This window comes from Ceratotherium simum, chromosome 16, assembly GCF_057802395.1.
Source record: "Ceratotherium simum simum isolate JZ-2026a chromosome 16, ASM5780239v1, whole genome shotgun sequence".
Taxonomy (NCBI): domain Eukaryota; kingdom Metazoa; phylum Chordata; class Mammalia; order Perissodactyla; family Rhinocerotidae; genus Ceratotherium; species Ceratotherium simum.
In genome coordinates this window covers 38,136,278-38,153,619 of record NC_141915.1, presented here as the reverse complement: position 1 = coordinate 38,153,619, position 17,342 = coordinate 38,136,278, and the positions used below count along the sequence as shown (strand labels likewise).

At 57.7% G+C, this 17,342-nt stretch overlaps 1 protein-coding gene across 3 annotated transcripts; it reads right to left on the bottom strand.

Moving 5' to 3' along the window:
- Positions 1 to 863: 863 nt before the first annotated feature.
- Positions 864 to 17,165, bottom strand: OSBPL7 (oxysterol binding protein like 7). Of its 3 annotated transcripts, XM_004434607.3 has the most exons (23): positions 15,560 to 17,165; positions 14,066 to 14,220; positions 13,815 to 13,940; positions 13,574 to 13,627; positions 12,841 to 12,954; positions 12,370 to 12,480; positions 12,134 to 12,251; positions 11,357 to 11,460; positions 10,914 to 11,006; positions 10,696 to 10,828; positions 10,516 to 10,610; positions 10,243 to 10,338; positions 9,348 to 9,485; positions 8,662 to 8,755; positions 7,716 to 7,963; positions 7,382 to 7,519; positions 4,711 to 4,774; positions 4,533 to 4,611; positions 3,461 to 3,605; positions 3,217 to 3,361; positions 3,003 to 3,129; positions 2,664 to 2,786; positions 865 to 2,503 (listed from the first exon to the last, which is right to left on the bottom strand). In XM_004434607.3, exons 2-23 carry the CDS (start codon positions 14,138 to 14,140, stop codon positions 2,395 to 2,397), a joined length of 2,529 nt encoding a protein of 842 aa, XP_004434664.1. In that variant the 5' UTR covers positions 14,141 to 14,220; positions 15,560 to 17,165; the 3' UTR covers positions 865 to 2,394. The 3 variants fall into 3 exon arrangements, with proteins under 3 accessions (XP_087297177.1, XP_087297176.1, XP_004434664.1); XM_087441051.1 differs by lacking the exon at positions 10,243 to 10,338 and having other exon boundaries at positions 864 to 2,503; XM_087441050.1 differs by lacking the exon at positions 14,066 to 14,220 and having other exon boundaries at positions 864 to 2,503.
- Between the last annotated feature and the right edge of the window lie 177 nt (positions 17,166 to 17,342).

Here is a 17,342-nt window from a genome sequence, read left to right as displayed (position 1 = left end):
CCACCCTCCTCTGCACCCACAGCTGCTTTGGGCCCTTCATACTCTGCACAGAGCCCAGCCGGGGGCCAGAGCTCCAGGCTCCCCTCAGCCCGGCCTGAGTGCCCCATCAGCAGTGACCCACCCAACCCTGGCCAGATGGGGAGGGTTTCTGAGGACAGTCCTCCAGCAGGGAATGCCCCAGCAAGAGCTAAACCCATCTGACCATTGTCCCGTTGTTGAGCTGGCACCTGGGCTGGGAGAGGATGCTGGTCTAGATGGCAGAAGCCACAGAAGGCTTGGTTCCTACGGGCAGAGGAGTTGCTGGTCTCCTGTCTCCATTTGCAAAATAACTTTGGGATTTGGTCTAGTTGAAATTCTGGTTCTTAAACTATGTGGAAGTTGAACACAGGCTGGTCAGTCAGGTTTTGTGTTGCTCTGAGTGGAAAGGCTGCAGGAGGGCAGTGCACCTGTTTTAAAAGGATCCTGAGTGTGTGCAGCCTTTGGCTTTTTTTTTGGAGCGCGCTGAGGTTATTTCTGGTACGTAGTGTCAGGACAAGTGTGTTTGTTTTAACTTCAACACTCTCCGTAAATAAGCTGTAGGAATGTGGACGACCACCCCTCCCCCACAGCTGGGCGAGGGGGAAGAAGAAAAGGACTAGGATTGGAAGGGCTGCCATAGCTCTGGGGTCCCCTGTTCCTGTCACTCCCCTGAGGAAGCATGACTTCCTCTAGGGACATCTATCAAACCAGGGCAGGCCTGGGGCCTGTTGTTGCAGTGGGGTGGGGTGAGGGGCTGAGACAACTAATGAAATCAGGAGCCTGGGCCACGTCACATACATTCTCCTCTAAGATATAAAAGAAGCCAAACGAGGGAATGAAGTCTCTGAACAGAGAGGTAAGGCCCTTGACCAAGATCACACAGCTTTGGAATAACAGAGCTGTGATCTGAGCTCAGCCCAGGTGGTAAGGGAGCAGGGCCGACCCTTCTAGTCCTCTCACCTTTCCTTGAACACTCACCGATAGGGGCACGGAGGGGAGAACAGACCTGACCTAGGATGCTGGGTGTGGGGTCAGCCCTCTACGCCAGAGGGGGATAGGGACCACACCTTGTTTTCTGCCTGGTTGAAGTTTGGATTTTTCCTCTAGACACTCAGAAACAATGGATGTATTTGAAGCAGGCATGAAGTGCCATATTTCTCTTTGAAAATATCACCCTGAAAGCCAGCATTCAAATGGAAGTGACTGGAGGCTTTGAGGCTACTACAACAGTCTAGGCAAGGGTTTATAAGGGCCCAGCCTGAGCCAGGTGCAATCAAGAGAAGGGGCCAGAGCTGAGAGACACTTGAGATACAACTGGCAAGATGTGAGGATTGCGGGAGAAAGAGGACTTTGGATTTTGAGCCCAGGTGAGTGGGTGGCCATGGGCCTTCCCTGAGCTTGAGCACATGTGCGTTTAAATGAATGGTCACAGGCCAAAGTGTGGGACAGTCTTTATTGGAGCTTGGAATGTCATAGCGATTCACCTTAATCAGAGGCAGACTGCAAAAATGAGCAGCAACAGTGGCAGACACAGCAAGGGGGACGTCCGGGCTACATTAGGAATTCTGCTCGCCTGCAAGCAGTACACAGGTGCACACACACACACACACACGCTTCTACACAAACTTACACTCTCACACATGCTCAGGCACTGCCAGTGGGTCTGAGGCCAGGCATCCTGCCTGCTCAGTCTGCCCCCAGCCTCTTAGAGAGGACTTGTCTGCTCTGGGGGGAACCTCTGAATTGAGACTGAAGGAAACCACTTGAGGACCAGGGACAAAGGAGCTCGAAGCTGCAGGCGCTTTGCAGTTTGGGAGAAGGGGACCCAGGAGGATGGGAGAGATTGCCAGAGACCAAGCGAAGGGCACCCCGCTGGGCCAGGGCACGGGGATGAAGATGCTGGAGAGGGGCATGGGAGAGACAGGGTGGAAGAAAAGGCCATCTCCTCTCCTTCACTCACTCCAATCGCACAGCTGGGGCCAGAGCCCTGGGCATAGAAGTCTGGGGAGCATCAAGGGGTCCCCTGTGTCCTAGGAAGGCACTGAAATGGGGAACAGATCCTGGAGAGCCTAGAGTCTCCCCCAAGTACCCCAAAGGGGACAGGAAGGGGGATGACAGAGCAAGAAGGGTCTTACATGCTGGTTGTCTGTGGCAACAAGACTGGGAAAGCACAAATCCTGCCTCCCACCCCAACCATGGAGTAGGCGATGGGCTGAGATGCAACCCCTCTGGCCAGCAGAGGGGAGAGGGTCAGAGCCAGGGCTGCCCCTTTGGTCTCCAGGACAGTCAGTGGGGGAGCCTGACCTCCCCCATGTGTCCGTGGTGGGGGTGGAGGCAGGAGGGAGGAAGCGGAGCCTCCTGCCCCCGGGGCCAGGGCTACCAGAGCACAGCCCCGTCCAGGTTCCCGTAGCCTGGCTCGGCCCGCAGCCGCCAGTACGTGTTGTTCGTCACCCACCACTCCTTTCCGCTGCTGTCTGTCTGCCGCCTGGGGGAAGAGGGCCAGGGCCGGAGAAGGGGGAAGAGCCAGAATTAAGGCTGGGGTCCCGAGATGCTGCCCCCTATTCCCTCTACTCACAGCTGGAAGGGACAAGACGGGAGGAGGAGGGGATCCTGGACGGCAGACCCCAGGGCAAGGGCAGAGGCACCTGAAGAAGCGAGCCTGGTGGACGATATTGTTCTCCTCCATCACTCTGCGCCTGTCTCGCTGAAGCTGCTCGATCCTTCTCTTCTGGGCCTCGGCGGCCTGTATGTTCCCCTCCTCCAGGTACCTGAGCACCCAGGCTGCAGTCAGCAGAACTGCCCCCCTCAGGGGCCCCTAAATCCAAGGCCTCTGTCCTCTGCCCAGCTCTGCCCCCAGACCCCTGAGGCCCCATCTCCCTGAGGCGACTCCAGGAAGGAGGGACGCAGTCCCAGCTCTGTGTGGAAACCCCTGTGGAGGAGGGAGGGGCCCGGGGACTCTAGGGCCGCGCCCGCTCGGCACTGACCTCTGGTCTGGCCGGAGCCGCGTGTCCGTGGAAGGCAGCGACCGTTTCAGCTCTGCTGTCAGCTCATTCAGCTCCAGGGCAAACTGAGTGAAGCCGAAGTTTCGCTCGTGGTCTGGGGGCATCAAGTCTGGGGGGAAGGTGAGGGGCTGGGGCAGGTGGACCATGCCAGAACTGCCCTCCCCCCTGTCCAGACCTTCCAGACCACCCCACTTACTGGGCTTCCAGATGCACTGACTGCTGGGCGGGGGTCCCCGGTACAGCCCCTCGTGCCACTTTCCGAAGAGGCGGTGGAGGACACGGCCGCTCCGGCTGAACACGGCCCCCTGCACCTCATGCACGTTGGAGCTCCAGTACTTGGCCTGGGGTGGGGTCGGGGCAGGAGGCTTAGGGAGGTGTCCTCTCCCCTTCCCCAGGGTGAGCTGCTGGGGACGGCCGGCAGGGTCAGGGGGTGTGCCCACCTTGCAGAAAGTGATCTTGCAGTGGCAGGAGCTGTCCTGCGTGTTCCGGATGAGCACCTCCCCATAATGCTCGATCCAGCGCTGGCCACTCAGGATGTTGTGAATACAGGATGTCACCTTGTTCCACTCAAAGTGGTCCCCAAACCTGAGACAGACAGAGCCTGGGAGGGCTGCTGGCCGGCCCCGGGGAACAAGAGCCACCCTGAGCCAGGGAGCGCCCGTCTGGCTGGAGCAGGTCACGTGGGTCTGTGGAAGGAACCCCGGGGTCCTGGTTCCGGCTCTGCCATGAAGGATGACTTATTTATAAAGCAGAGCAGCCTTCACAGAAAGTATGCCATTAACACGTCTCCACTCAGTGATAAAATTCCTGAGTGCCTAAGTCATGGGGGTAAAAATGCAGACTGGGTCCCTGTAGGTCTGTTCACATATATTATTCTGTTTACACCTCACTTCTATCGGGTATTACTTATTACTCTTGTTTTATAGAAGAGCAGACTCGAGGCTCTGAGGCGTCAAGTCTTTTTGTTGCTTGCATAACTACTAAGAGGCAGAACCAAGACTCACACCCAGGACCTCTGACCCCGAAGTCCGGCATCTCCCCATCCCCACAGGGGCCTCTAGCTAACCCCTGGACCACGCTGGCTGGGTAAGCCCCTCTTCTTCTCTGGCCGCAGTCCCCACCTGTAAAATGAGCTAGATGAGGTGTTTCAAAGGCAGTTTGTGACCAGCCCTGAGATCAATTTAGGTTTGTGTGTGTGTGTGTGTGTGTATGGGTGTGTGCACGTGTACTGGCTTGAAGTCTCAAATGCACTTCTTACTGAGTCATGGTCAAAAAAGTGTGAAAGCCACCGCATCAGATGACCTCGATGAGCCCTCCCAGCTCTGCCATTCTAAGACTTTTCACCTCTCCTTAGTGGCAACTGCTGTAAATACAGGTGTAAAATGTACAGACACTGCCCCACCCCACACAGCTTCAGACCAGACCTTTCTGTCCTGTCCTGCCACCTCCCCACCCCAGCCTGGAGGACAGCCTGGGGGCTGGGCTGGCTGCACAGCATTTAGGAAGACTCACCTGGGCAGGCTGACATTGACCGTCCCCACAGGCACAATCTCCAGGGATTTGCCCCAGAACTTGTTCTTCCACTTCATGTCTGGAGTTGGGTTAGGGGAGGGAGACGGACACAGAGATGAGACCAGAGAGGGTTCCAGCTCCTCCCCCATCTGCCCTTCATCTCCAGGTCCCCCCTCACCTTGCCAGAAGATGAAGTTCTCAGACTCTGCATGGCACGCCGAGATGGGGGGGTGATGGGAGACCTTGATGAGCAAGGAAGTTCTCCTGAGGCTGCCGCTGAGGACCGTGAGGTCTGCTCCTGACCTCAGGGCCCCTCAAAGTCCCTTACCCCCACCCCAGTTCTCCTGCAAACCAGAGACCAGTTAGTTCCAGGTCTCTTGTCCCTGTCATCTTTGACCACCACCCAAATTCCATCATCCTCTTTTCCCACAAGGTCCCTACATTCTCCTTCTCACTCACTTCCCTCTAGAGCCCTCCTTGCCAACCCCGTCTCTGGTGTCCTCCAGAGCCCCTTTGTAGGCTACAAAGTCCTCTAGCAGCGACAGGTGGGGCCTCTACCTCATGCCCTGCCTGAAAGCCAGCCCTCCCCTGAGGACCCTCTTTCCTCACCATCTTCTCCCCTAAAGCTGATCATCACTCTGCAACCTCCACACCACATTCTTGGAAAACTCTGGCCTTGTCCTCCTTGGAACAGCTCCATATGTGGAAACTTGAACTCTGGTACCCCACAGCCTGCCTGCCTGCCTGGCCTCTTTCCCCACTCCCTGTCGCCCACGGCTCCTGCCAAGACTGCCAGGTCCCCGGGTGCTCTGCTTTGTCGAGGCCTGTCAGCCCCAGCTTCCCCTCCGTCCCACCCAGCTGAGACTGCCCCATCACTTCCACCCTCTCAGCCAGCACCCTCGACAACCTGCCGCCACCACGCGCCACAACTCCCAGTACCGGCCTCTTCCACGCTGCCCCTGGCTCCCTGCTCTTTAGACCCCCCACCCTGTCTCAAAACACAGAATTAGAAGGAAACTTCTAATTCACCCCGTGTCTACGTCTGGGCCCTAAGCATCACCCACAATCCTCCTGAGGGCCTACACCCAAGCCATCCCCTTCAAACCACATTCACCCCCACAATCAGAGGGAAAACAGAGAGCAGGAGTAGGCAACTCCTTCCATTCCAGCCTCACACCTTTAAAGGCTCCCACCTGGACTGCTTCCAGGTGGGCCCCCTCCTCCTCAACGCTGCATCCCACCCATTCCTGCAAGCCCTCACTCCCCCCGTCCCCGCCCCGCACTCCAGTCTTTCCCTCTATATTTCTCTTTCTCTCTGAATAGAAATACCTCCTGTTTCTTCCGTCTTAAAAAAGAGGAAACCTTTCCTTTCTAGACACACTCATCTTTGCTCGCATATGCATGAAACAAACACTGGCAGCAGTGGCCCCCTCAGAGGGCCGGGTAGGAGGGAGACTCCTTTCCTACTGTACACACTACTGTACCGGGGGAACTTTTCACCACGCCTTCAAAACATTTAAAATCGAAACAAACAAAACATTTGCCTCAACCCTTTATCCCCTCCTCTGGCTGCCGCCCTCTCCCCATCCTCTTTCCCTCATGGTAAACTTCTTTGGAAATAATCTGCATTTTCCTTTTTTTTTTTTTTTTCCTTCCACTCTACTCTACATCTGCTATAATCCAGCCTCGGCCTCCAGCCTTTCTCTGAAACCTCCCTTGCTCAGGAAGCCAATGACACCCTCCTACGTCCCATGGACCATCCGCCCTCCCTCCCCTTTCACCCTAGAGCTCCTCCACCTTCCTGCTGCCCTCCTCCCCACACCCTCTCCCAGAAGCAGTCTGTGACTGTGCCCACCATCTAAGCTGGTAACTCCCCAATCTGTCAGCCCCACCCAGTGCTCTCTGAGGAGCTCCAGGCCCACATGCCTTAGGGCCTACTGGACATCTCTCCCTGGAGGTCAAGCCCACATGGACAGGGAGTCTCCCTAATTCAGTTTCCTTCCACACATGTTCTCCATCTTGTTAACCAGCACCGCTACACACCCACCGAATCCCCCAATCCAGAAATCTGAGGCCACCCCAGACTTCTCCCTCTCATCAACCACCTCCCCTAGTCCCTACTCATAAGAACATTCTGCTGACCACTGAGTCCTGTCAAGGGCAACACATAAATAGCTTGTAAATCCAACGTCCACTCAATCAGCTGCCATGGCCTAAGTGCAGGCCCTCGTCAGCTCTTAGGGAGATGACTGAAATGGCCTCCTAATGGCATCTCTGACCTGTCCAGACACCACTGCCTGAGTCTTCTTTATAAAGTGCAATTCGAGCATGTCACTCTCCTGCTTAAACCATCCAATGACCCCCCCATTGCCTTCAGGATTTAAAAACAAACAAAACCCTCCTTACCTTCACCTGCAGGGCTCCTCAGGGTCTGGCCCTGCCTTGTCTTCCAGTCTCATCTCTAACTCTTCCCAGACATGCTCCATCCATTACTTTACACTGTCTGGAACATCCCATTCTCCCCACCCACTTGTATTCCTGGTGAACTCCAATTCACCCTTCAAAACTTAGCTCAAGATCGCCCCCCAGAGCTTGCCTTTCCAGGGGTAGCTGAATAACCTATCAGTTTCCATGATCCCAGCTCTAGAACATGGTACGGTGACTCCTTGGTTCAAGTCCATCTCCCACACTAAGCTCCCATACTAAGCGGGGGAGCTCCTTCAAGGAGAGCACTTTGCACCTCCAGCATGTGGCACAGTGCCAGGCACAGAGCTAACTGCCCCGTGCTCTCTCTCCATGCCCTGCCCCAGCCACCCAGGAGGCCAGCCCTCTTCTGCCGGAGCCCACACCTGCTCACTGATGAAGCGGAAGCCCCGGTCAGGCCGCTCACACTCATAGGTCTCCCCCAGGACAGGGTTGAAGGGCTTGCAGCCCGCTCGGTGGTACGTGGAGGAGTAGGCAGAGACAGCAAAGGCTGCGATGTACACCTGTGGGAGGAAGGGCAGGGAGATGCTGCTGGGAGGCATCACAGAAAGAGACGCCACCCCACTGCCAGCAAGGACCGCGGTGCTGGGTGGCATCTGAGCAGCCAGGAAGAGCCCAGCCAGGATTTTCTGGGAGACAAGGGCCCACAGGAGGAGGAGGGGGCCTGGGGCTGGGCCCAGGGGTGGGTGGGTCTGGTACCATGCGCTCGCAGGGGTCGGCGATACGGCTGGCCTGGTCCAGGAGGCTGCTGTATTCGAGCTCCTCACAGAGTCGCTGCAGAGTGTTGAGCGGTTCGTTGAGCTGCACGGGCATCGACACCTTCGACAGGTCCTTACCGATGTTGTTACGCAGTATGTTCCACAGGCTCACGTCAGCCCCGGGCCCGCTGGCCGCCGGCAAGCAGCGGCGGCGAGGTGGCCCTGCAGCTCTCCCTGGAACACACCCTCCTGGGGCCCACCCAGCCATGTCACTCTCCTTCTGGGCACTGGCACCCAGACACGCAGGCCCACGGCCCGGCCGGCTCCCACGCTCCTGAGGCACTCCTAGACCCACTCACTCCCAAGCTCCAGTCTCCACTCACGAGGGGGAGGGTGGCTGGGCATCCAATTCTCGAGGAGCTCCCAGGGGGATTTAGGTGGGCAGCAGGGCTGAGAACCACTCCAAGAGGACAGTTACAGCTGCCGGAAACCCTGCACCCCAGAAGCCCTTCTCAAGTCCCCGCCCTTGCCTTCTGTTCCTTTCATAAACACAGAAGCCGATGTCAGGATGCAGATTATTCAGCCCATGTTACAGATGAGGACAGGCTCCAAGAAGTAACATGACATGTTCAAAGCCACCCTGCTAAAGAGTGGCAAAGTGGGACCTTCTGCCTCTCTGTCAGGCCCTGTGTGAACCTTTTCAGAAGAGTGGAAGGGAGGCTGAACCCCAGGCCTGAGCCTGACCCACCCCTGCAGCCACTCCTGGAACATTCCGTAGCTCATGGCTTCACCTTCCTCACCTCCTGAGGTCACCCTTGGAGTCAGCATCCAAAGCTGTTAGCCCACCAGTCACCACAAGGGACTGCCTCCCATGGGTGTGGGTCAAGGGCAAACCCCATTTCCCCACCCACCTCTAGCCCCGCCCGGCCTGCACGCCCAGCGGGCACCTTTCTGGCAGCGCTCAGCAATCCTGAGGTCCAGCACCTCCTCGGACAGGCTGGTGGTGATTTCACTGGTACACGACTCCTCCTCCTCGGAGCCCTGGGCCGGGACAGATGACAGGCCGGGCAGACTGGGCCTCCCTGGGCAGCTAGGCAGTGCCCAGGGCCTGGCAAGAATCTGCCCAGCTAGCCCTTTGGCGGGAAGGGGAAGAGAATGTACTGGGGGGTCTGAGCCCTAAGACACTGCCCCGGGAGGCCTGGCATCACAGGGTGTGCCCTGCACTCTGGTGGGGCGGGGTGCATGGCCCTACGGCTGCGGGGAATAAGCTCGGGGATTTGGCAGGACACAAAGGGAAGGGAAGTCGAGCATTACTGAGATTCAGTGTCCTGGGGGTGGGGGTCAAGGGAGTGCTGAGGCTGAAACGGGGTCACAGGAAGATGACTACAGTGGAGCTGAGGCAGCAGTTTCAGGAGAACCCGATGGGGATAAAGCACGTCAAACCAGAAGAAGGGTCCCCAGCAGAGGCTTCTGAGCAGGGCCACACAAACCCATCGGGTTTGGACATGTTCCCAGAGATAGCGGCAGAGGTGGTTAGAAGAATTTGGGAATCTACAGATTCTAGTCTCTCTGGACCCACTCTTATATTCCCAGGGTCCCTCCCCTCTCACTGCCAGCTTCCCTCCTCCCTCACCTCATTCTCAGAAGAGCTGGCAGAGAGGAGGACCTCGCAGGCATCGAAGAACTCTGTGTGGGAATCAGCGAGGGACAGGACGCTGCTCTGGGACAGCTGGGGGGTCAGCTCCCGCCCCTTCATGTACAGAGCTTCTTGCTGTGGGAGCAGGACAGGTGTCAGGCCCCAGGGGCCAAGCCGGGAGAGTCAGGCAGGGCTCCTGCTTGCCTGAAAGCTCCCTTGAGAGGGAAGTATAACTGGGGACTTGACTGTCTGAGTCTGACACCTGCCGAGCAGGAGAAGATGCAGAGGGCAGCGAGCACAGTGAATACACAGGTGTGGTGGAATGAACACTGGCCAGGGAATAAGGAGACACAGGTTCCATAATAACTGCTTATACTTCCTGGGCACTGACTCTGAGCCCGGCTCCAAGCCCTTTGCATGTATTAACTCAATCAATCCCGACACTCCCCTATGAGGTAGGTGCAATTATCACCCCGACTTTGCAGATAAGGACACTGAGGCTCAGGGTCACAAAGCCAGCATGCAGTGGAGCCAAATTCAAACCCACGGAGTAGGGCCCAGAGCCTGTGCCGGGAATCCCTAAGTCGCAGCTCAGCCAGGCCACAAATGTGGGACCTGAGCCCATCAATTAGATTCTTTGAGCCTCAGTTTCCTTGTCTATGGACTTGAGGGTAAGAGTCACTGCCTCTCAGGACTCTGCCTTAAAAGTAAAAGCATTCTGCACACTGTGGAGGAACGACCAACACATGGCTGCTGCTGCTGCTGTTACGTAAAGGGGTGGAGCTAAGATTTCTGGGCTCTGTTTCAGGTCTGAAAACTAACCTTGCCTTCCCATTCCTCCTGGGAAAGGAGGCCCGGGAGAAATGGTCCCCACAGCCCACTCGGCTCCTACCTCTTCAGGGTTGAGGGAGCTGAAGGAGTCTGCAGTGGTGTCCGAGGAGACGGACAGTGAGTGGAGGCGCCTCGGGCCAGCTGAGGCCTCAGAGACCTACAGGGAGAGGGTGCAAGGACTGGGGGCCAGGTGGATGAAGCCCTTCCTGCCCTTCCATGCAGAGACTACCTCTGCCAACCCCCTTCATGGCCCAGATCTGCTATCACCCCCAGGCCTACAATCCCCAGTCTCAAGCCCTCTCCTCCCACCGGCCACCCTGTCCCCAAGCCTCACCCCCATCCTTGACAGCTCTGAGCCCTGGTGCAGGTCCCTCAGTCGGTCCCGTTCAGCGGTGAGGGCGGCCAGGACACTGCTGAGGGAGCTGTGCACTGTGGGGGCAGGGGTAGGCCATCAGACTCCTCACCCTCTCCCTCTCCCCGCCTGCTCCTCGCCATCTCTCCAGCACGTACTCACCCTTTTGGGCCAGGGCCCAGAAACTGCGCTGCAGGTGGGCATAGTCTGGGGGTGGCAGCCCACGGGAGCCTGAGGGGTCCCGGGACTCCAGGTAGCGAGACAGGTTGGGAACAGAGCCATGGAGACGACCAACCTGTAGGTGAAGGGGGGACACTGAAGGGGACAGCCTCCTTCAGAGCATCCCACCCCAGCGACTTGGGGTCCACACCCCACCTCACCCGTCCAATGGTGTCGTCCTTGGCAAAGCTCTGTGTGCACCACATGCGGCTGGTCCGTTTCCCCTTCTTGGGTCTCTCAGTTGTCACTGAGGCCTGGCAAGTCAGGGTGGGGGTTTCCCGCTCAGGTTGGGGCAAGGGGGCAGCAACCGTCAAAGCTGGGGGAGAGGCAGATGGCCACAGAGGAGGGTGCAGAGACAACCGACATCCCGGAGGAAGAAGACACGTGGTCACAGGAGGAAGGGGTCGCTCCCAAGGGGCAAAGAGACCATCTTGAGGCAGTTTGGACATGGAGGGCAGAGGCAACACGGCAAACACGTGGCTCTCCAGAAAACTGCAGCACGTAGTGGGGACTGGGGACCCACCCCAGGGAAGTGACAAGGATGAAGATGGCAAGCAGGAGAGTGAGCCCCGGGCAGGACCCCGCCTCCTCCCCTGGACCTCACCTGGTGTGTGGGGATAACAGGGGCTGAGGGGATCCGGTGCAGGGACTCCAGGCTCTGCAGGAGTCTGTGCAGTTCCTGGAGCTTCCCCTGACACTCAGAGAGCTCTGTGGGAAGAATGAACGAGGAAGTCCCTCTCCCAACACTGGCTAGGCACCCCGAAGTCTGTCCCTCAGCTTCCCTTCCTCCTCCAAAGACTTCACCCGGCAGCTATGGAAATCCTGACACTCTCTCCCCTCCCCCGCTCATGAGCCCAAAGCAGTTCCCAGTTCCCACCCTTTGGTCTGGCCTCATGGGAGGGCCGGCGCCCCAAACTCCACTTTGTCTCCAGACCACATCTCACCTCTGCTGCCTCCACACAGGCCGCAGGGGCCCTTGTTCTTTCTCTCTCCACCTGTTTTGCACTTCCCTCTCCCAGGCCATCACGGCCCTCTACTCCAGGAACCCGATTCTGGAGCACACCCCTTCCCTGCCTGGCACTGTTCCTCAGGACCCCTCCCTGCGGTGGCATTCAGTATCTTCTTTTTCATGAGTCCTGGCCCTGTGTCCGTGTCTATGTGTGTAGGACACAGCTCCATCATCCTTGTAGGACCGGGGCTCTGCAGGGCAGGGCCTGAGTACACCCAATCAGCTGCGAGGCATAGGCTGTCTCCCCCATCGGACTGGGCTCCCTGAGGCAGGGATGGAAGTAACATTTTCTCCTTCTTGTGACTGCCGATGCCACCTAGACCCGACAGCATGGGCCCCACCCACGGAGGTGCTGTGCCAGCAGCCTCTCACCATGAGAGCAGCGGTCCAGCCCATCACTGTCCCTCAGCCAGGAAGACACCTTCTCCCGGGGTCCAAGCCCAGGTAGAGCCGAGGCACTACCCGCTGTTGAAAGCTGTGCACCAGGAACCTGTGGGGTGAGTCAAGGGTCAGGAAGGACAGTGCCCGCCTCCCCGGGTCTCACAGTTACTGGAAGCCGCCACCCCTGAATCCCTACATCTCCTGCACGCCCCCAGGGCCCATCTTACCTTCCGGTGAGTGGTGCTGGGCAGCGAGCCTCGGGGCACGTCCAGGCGCTGGGCCAGGCGGTGGGCACGCAGCTGGGCCACCCAGCTCTGGAACAGGTCCTGGGATTTGATCTGCAGAAGTGATGGAGAAGGGGAGCGATGCATGAAAGGAGGGACTGCTTTCCAGGGGCAAGAAATCAGGGCTCTGGTCCCCAGGCAAGTAGGGTCTCTCCCTATAGTGCCCAGTTTGTGCCAAGGCCCCTTGCAGAGAGGCGGAGCACAGCTTCCCCGAGTGTCTGAGCCCTTAGCTCTGTGCTAAGGGCTCACGTAACACCAACAGGGGCGGTTTGCCATTGGCTACTGTATACAATGGGAACTCCCTTCTCGTCAAACTCAGGGACAGACCCTCAGCCCCTGCCCATCTCTCCTGCATGCCCCAGTGCCTCTGCCAGGCTGGGGGCCAAGCCACCACCTGGCTCCCAGGGATGTCACCTTGAGGTGGTAGATGTTGTTTTCGGTGTCAAGGTCAATGCGCTGGGCCTTTTTGTTGACTGACATGACAGACCGTCGGACATCAATGGAGCCATGAAGCTTCCCCTTGGTGATCTGGGGTGGAGGGTTGGTGAGGGAAAGGGGGGCTGGTTTTAGGCCCCTAGGGCCACAGAGCCACCATCTCCCTGAGGCCACTCTAGGCTCAAAGGCCAGGCAGCAGGTTCACCCTCATGCCCAAGTCACAGTATCAGCAGGGACTTGTCAGTTGTCCTCCTGTGCACAGAACACCCCACTGTGTTAAGTCACATTCTGAGTCCGAGGGAGTCACAGAGCAAGGAAAACTATCCCCACCCTCAGGAATCCACAAAGCTGAGGAAGGAAACATCCTCTAGGAGAGAGCCTGGGTGTCTAAGCCTTTGGTTCCTTACTCCCAGCATGAGAACAGGACAAAGACAAGGATGACAAAGCTCCCATTTCTTGGGCACTGTTGTGCCAGGCACTGTCCTGAGAGCCTTACCAAGATGATAACCCTAAAAACGGGGGCTCGCACTCTCTCCATCTTAGAGATGAGGGAGCTGAGGCCCAGGAAAGTAACTCCTCCAAGACCCCACACCCAGAAATGGTGTACCTGGGATTCAGACTCTGCTCTGGTGGGTTCCAGGAGCCCCCTGCCTGCCCAGGGCATTCTGGGTCCAGACTCCTCCCACAACCCCCAGAGGAGGCCCTGACTCACATCTTGCCGAGTTGTTGCGTAGTGAAGGATCCCATCCTCAAGCACAAAGTATCTCTGTGACGTTGCCCAGGAGGAACACGACAGGGAGGCCGACAGGAAAGGGTGTGGGGAGAGAGCAACCACACACAAGGACTTTTCTTCTTGTTCTCAACACACAAACACCCTGTACTACCCAGCAGCCTCCCCCACATTCCCGTCCTGCTCTGGCATCTGGCCTCACCCTTGGCCCTGCCCACCCTACCTTGTGCCAGCCCTTCAGTGGCCACTTCCTCTTCTTGAGCAGGTGGCCTTCCTGTCTCTCGGGCATGATACCCTCTGCCCCCAGCCGGCCCCGAGGCTCCTCCACAACCTCCCACAGCTCGGAGGCCTGCAGTCCAGGACAGAGAGGGGTAGAGGCTGGTGAGGCGACACATGTGCCCCTCCCCTCTGGCCCAGGCTAGGCCCACCCACCACCTGCTTCCCTACCCTCTGCCTGCTTCCCCACCCTCAGACCTGCTGGGCACTGCTGGGCTTTGCAGACTGAGTGCTCACAGCCAGGGAGGGAGGGACCCTCTCTTGGAAGTCCATGGAGAAGGGAGCGGCCACTCCCTGCTGAGGATGTAGAGCGGGGTGGAGGGGGAAGGATGTCACCTTGTCCTGAGGGGGCCCTTCAAGCAAGAGAGAGACCCCATTAGCACAGACCCTGCTATCACCTCCCCACCTCCACCCTCTGAGATAAGAGCTCACCAGGACATTTTCCACTCACCTGCCAAGCCTCTCCTGAGTCTGTCCCTACCCCACCCTGGACGGGTCTCCCTGCCCACACCCTCCCACTGTGGCCACTGCTCCAAGAGGTGAACTAGCCCACAGCAGGCAGGCCAGTGCCAACAGAAAACCACGAAAAGTCTGCCCAGCCCCACCTTGGGCACACATTCTAGGGCTCCAGGAAACACGCAGTGCTTTCTCTAGAGGAGTCCCTGGGGGTGATCAGAGGTGAGGCAGGGGAGTGAAGGAACAGGCTCCCAAAAAGGACAGAGGGATTCAAAGACTGGACAAGCAAGATCTCAATCCAGCTCCCCTTCCTTCAAGACCCCTGTACCTCCACCACCATGGAGACTCCTCTGCCATGATCCTCCTGCAGAGCCCCCCACACCCCTTCATCCCAACTCCTCACCAACTAGTCTCCAAATCCTCTAGTTCCTGGGCTCCCATTTTCTGCATGGGAAACAGGCCTGAGACTGCCCCCACTTTTCCCTGTGCCTCCTCCCATCAAACATCCCCCTAGGAGCCCCACCTTGGACCCTCAGTCCCCCTCAAATCCTCACCATCTTTTTTCTACCATCCCAGTCCTTGGGGCTCCTGAGAAGTACCACCCACCAGGAGAGAGCAGGGGACTGGGCCGATGGAGACACTGGGCGGGAGAAGAGGTGGCCAAGAACACGCCGAGGTCCACACAGGTCCCGCAGCAGTGCCCACAGGCGCCCTTGGCACCAGCCCTGGCCATCCTGGCTCCACAGAGAGATCAATTATGCATGAGGCTCTGTGTGTGTGAGATGCAGGAAGGGACTGGAGGGGTGAGGTTGGTCCGAGGCTGGGGAAACAGCTCAGATCTTCTGATGAAGCTAGCAAGCACCTGAGGAGCTGAGGCAGGGAGGGGACAGCGACGCAGTGGGGTAGGGGTGGCCGGAAGGTCGGGGCAGTGGGGCTCAAGTGGCCAGAGGCTGACTGGGGGGAAACTCCTGCATTCAGCAATTGAAAGTTCCCAAACTCTTCCGGTATTTGGGTATCTCTGTGCCCTTCCCTGGCCCTATGGGATCCTGGCCCCTCACTGCTTGTGTGTGTAGAGGAGGCTCTGTCAGTAGAGGGTGCAGGGTCGAGGTGAGCCAGGTGGGTGCCCTCTCTCCACCTCCATTCCTGCCCCCATCTCCGGAGAAGCAGACCCGCCAGATTCAGGTGGGAGGAAGCCCTCTCGGGGAATGTCAGCTGATGCCAGCGTGGCCCCCTTACCCCAGGGTCCATGAATGCCAGTGCTCCTTGGCCCGCGCGCCGCTCCACCTCTGAGTCACTGTCTCCGAGTCGCCTGCTCCCTCCTCACAGAGCTGAGCAGTGGCAGCAGCTGCTGCAGGAACCAGGAAGGAAGACGTCGGAGCCTCCCCTCTAGCCGGATCTCCTCACCTCCCCCTTCCCCGGCCCCTCCTCCCGCTAAGCTCTGGGCGGCCGCTCAGCTCTGCCCCCATGCTCCCTGGAGGACTCAGGGCTGAGCAGACTCCAGGGCGCTGAGGTGGCTTGGGAGTGGGGGCAGTTCCTACTGGGCACAGTTCCAGATAGATCAGAGGACTGGGGAGCTACTGGCCTCAAGCCAGTGACTTTAGTAAAGGGTTTACTCAGACTAGCATGGCCTTGACCCCAGTTAGTACCCAAGGCCATTTCCTTATTAACTCCCACCTCTTGTTTTACATCTGAAAATAGACTGCAAAATTTGGAGCCAGCAAAGGTATCAGGTTGACGGGAAGGATAGATGACCCTGTGGGACCACAATACACAGTGCCAAGAGTACAGTCAGCAGGACAGTCAAGGCTTGAGGGTCAGCCAGCCACCCCCACACTGAGGCTGTCACTGGGGGGTGATGCCCCACCAAGTCATGCGGTAAGAAACCCTGGAGCCCGCTGAATCTCTGGATAAGGAGTGAGTCTGGGGCACGAACCAGCTGGCTGTTAAAGGGCCAGCTGGAGCCAACTTGGGTATCCTTGGCTTCCCTTTCTGAGCACTTTTGCCCTTCTGCTGGAGTACTGTGTTCGGCTACTCAATTCTAATTAAAACTCAGCTCTTTAGAAAGGTCTAAAATTCAGTCAAACGAATGTAAAATGGACTGACAGCTTTAAACACCATGAAGTCTCTTTCTGGAAAGAAGTGCGTTTTTAATGGTGGGGCCTCCAACACTGCCAGCAGGTAAAGGATGAAATGCAAGGCTCTTCTTTGATCCTAGAGATGATGTGGGCCACTTCCCCCATCCACCTCACCGCCACATGGGCCTTGGCTTACCCCTCAGGGTCTTACATGTCTCTCAGGAGACGCCTGCTCTCCAGACCATTCAGAACCTCAGCACTGCTCCTGCTACCCCAGGAGGAGGGCTTTGTTAGCACCTGGCAGGGTTCCGGGAGTCAGGGAGAGCACTGGGCAGCAATGGCCAGACCGGCTCTGGCATCCAGGGCCCTCAAGGGCCTTTTAATTCACTTCATATTGTTTAAGCATCCCTGGGCATACAGCACAGAGCTGGGCACTGTGGGGAGTTGGTTCTGGACCAGGATACAGGAAGAGCTGCTGCATATCATCACCGCCAGAGTGGTGTCTGTCCAGGACTAAGGAAGCTGTGGTACTGCTCCAAGTCCAAGAAGGAATGCTCAACAGCCACTCTCCCCGCATCACCTGTCCACAAAGAACATGCTCCAATCAAGGACAAGTGGGCTTCTGGTGAAACATCCTCTCCTTCATGAGGAACTCCTGGCTCCCTCCTACTTGAGAGGCCCCAGACCCCCTCATTAACACAGAATCCTGGTTTTCCCCCAGCTGTTTTGCTCAGAACCACCTGAGACATGTTAGCTACTGGGCAAAGCTGGCAGCCGCCTTCAAAAGGACAAACATGTAAGAGATGCCATTTGTGGGAGTAGGTACAGGGAGGTAACAGGCTTGAACATGAGAAAAGGAAGGATTTTCCAGGAAGGGACGCGAGACTCAGAGATGACCTTGAGAGTAAGTCTACAGGGAGGATAAGCTTGTAAAGAGCAAAAGA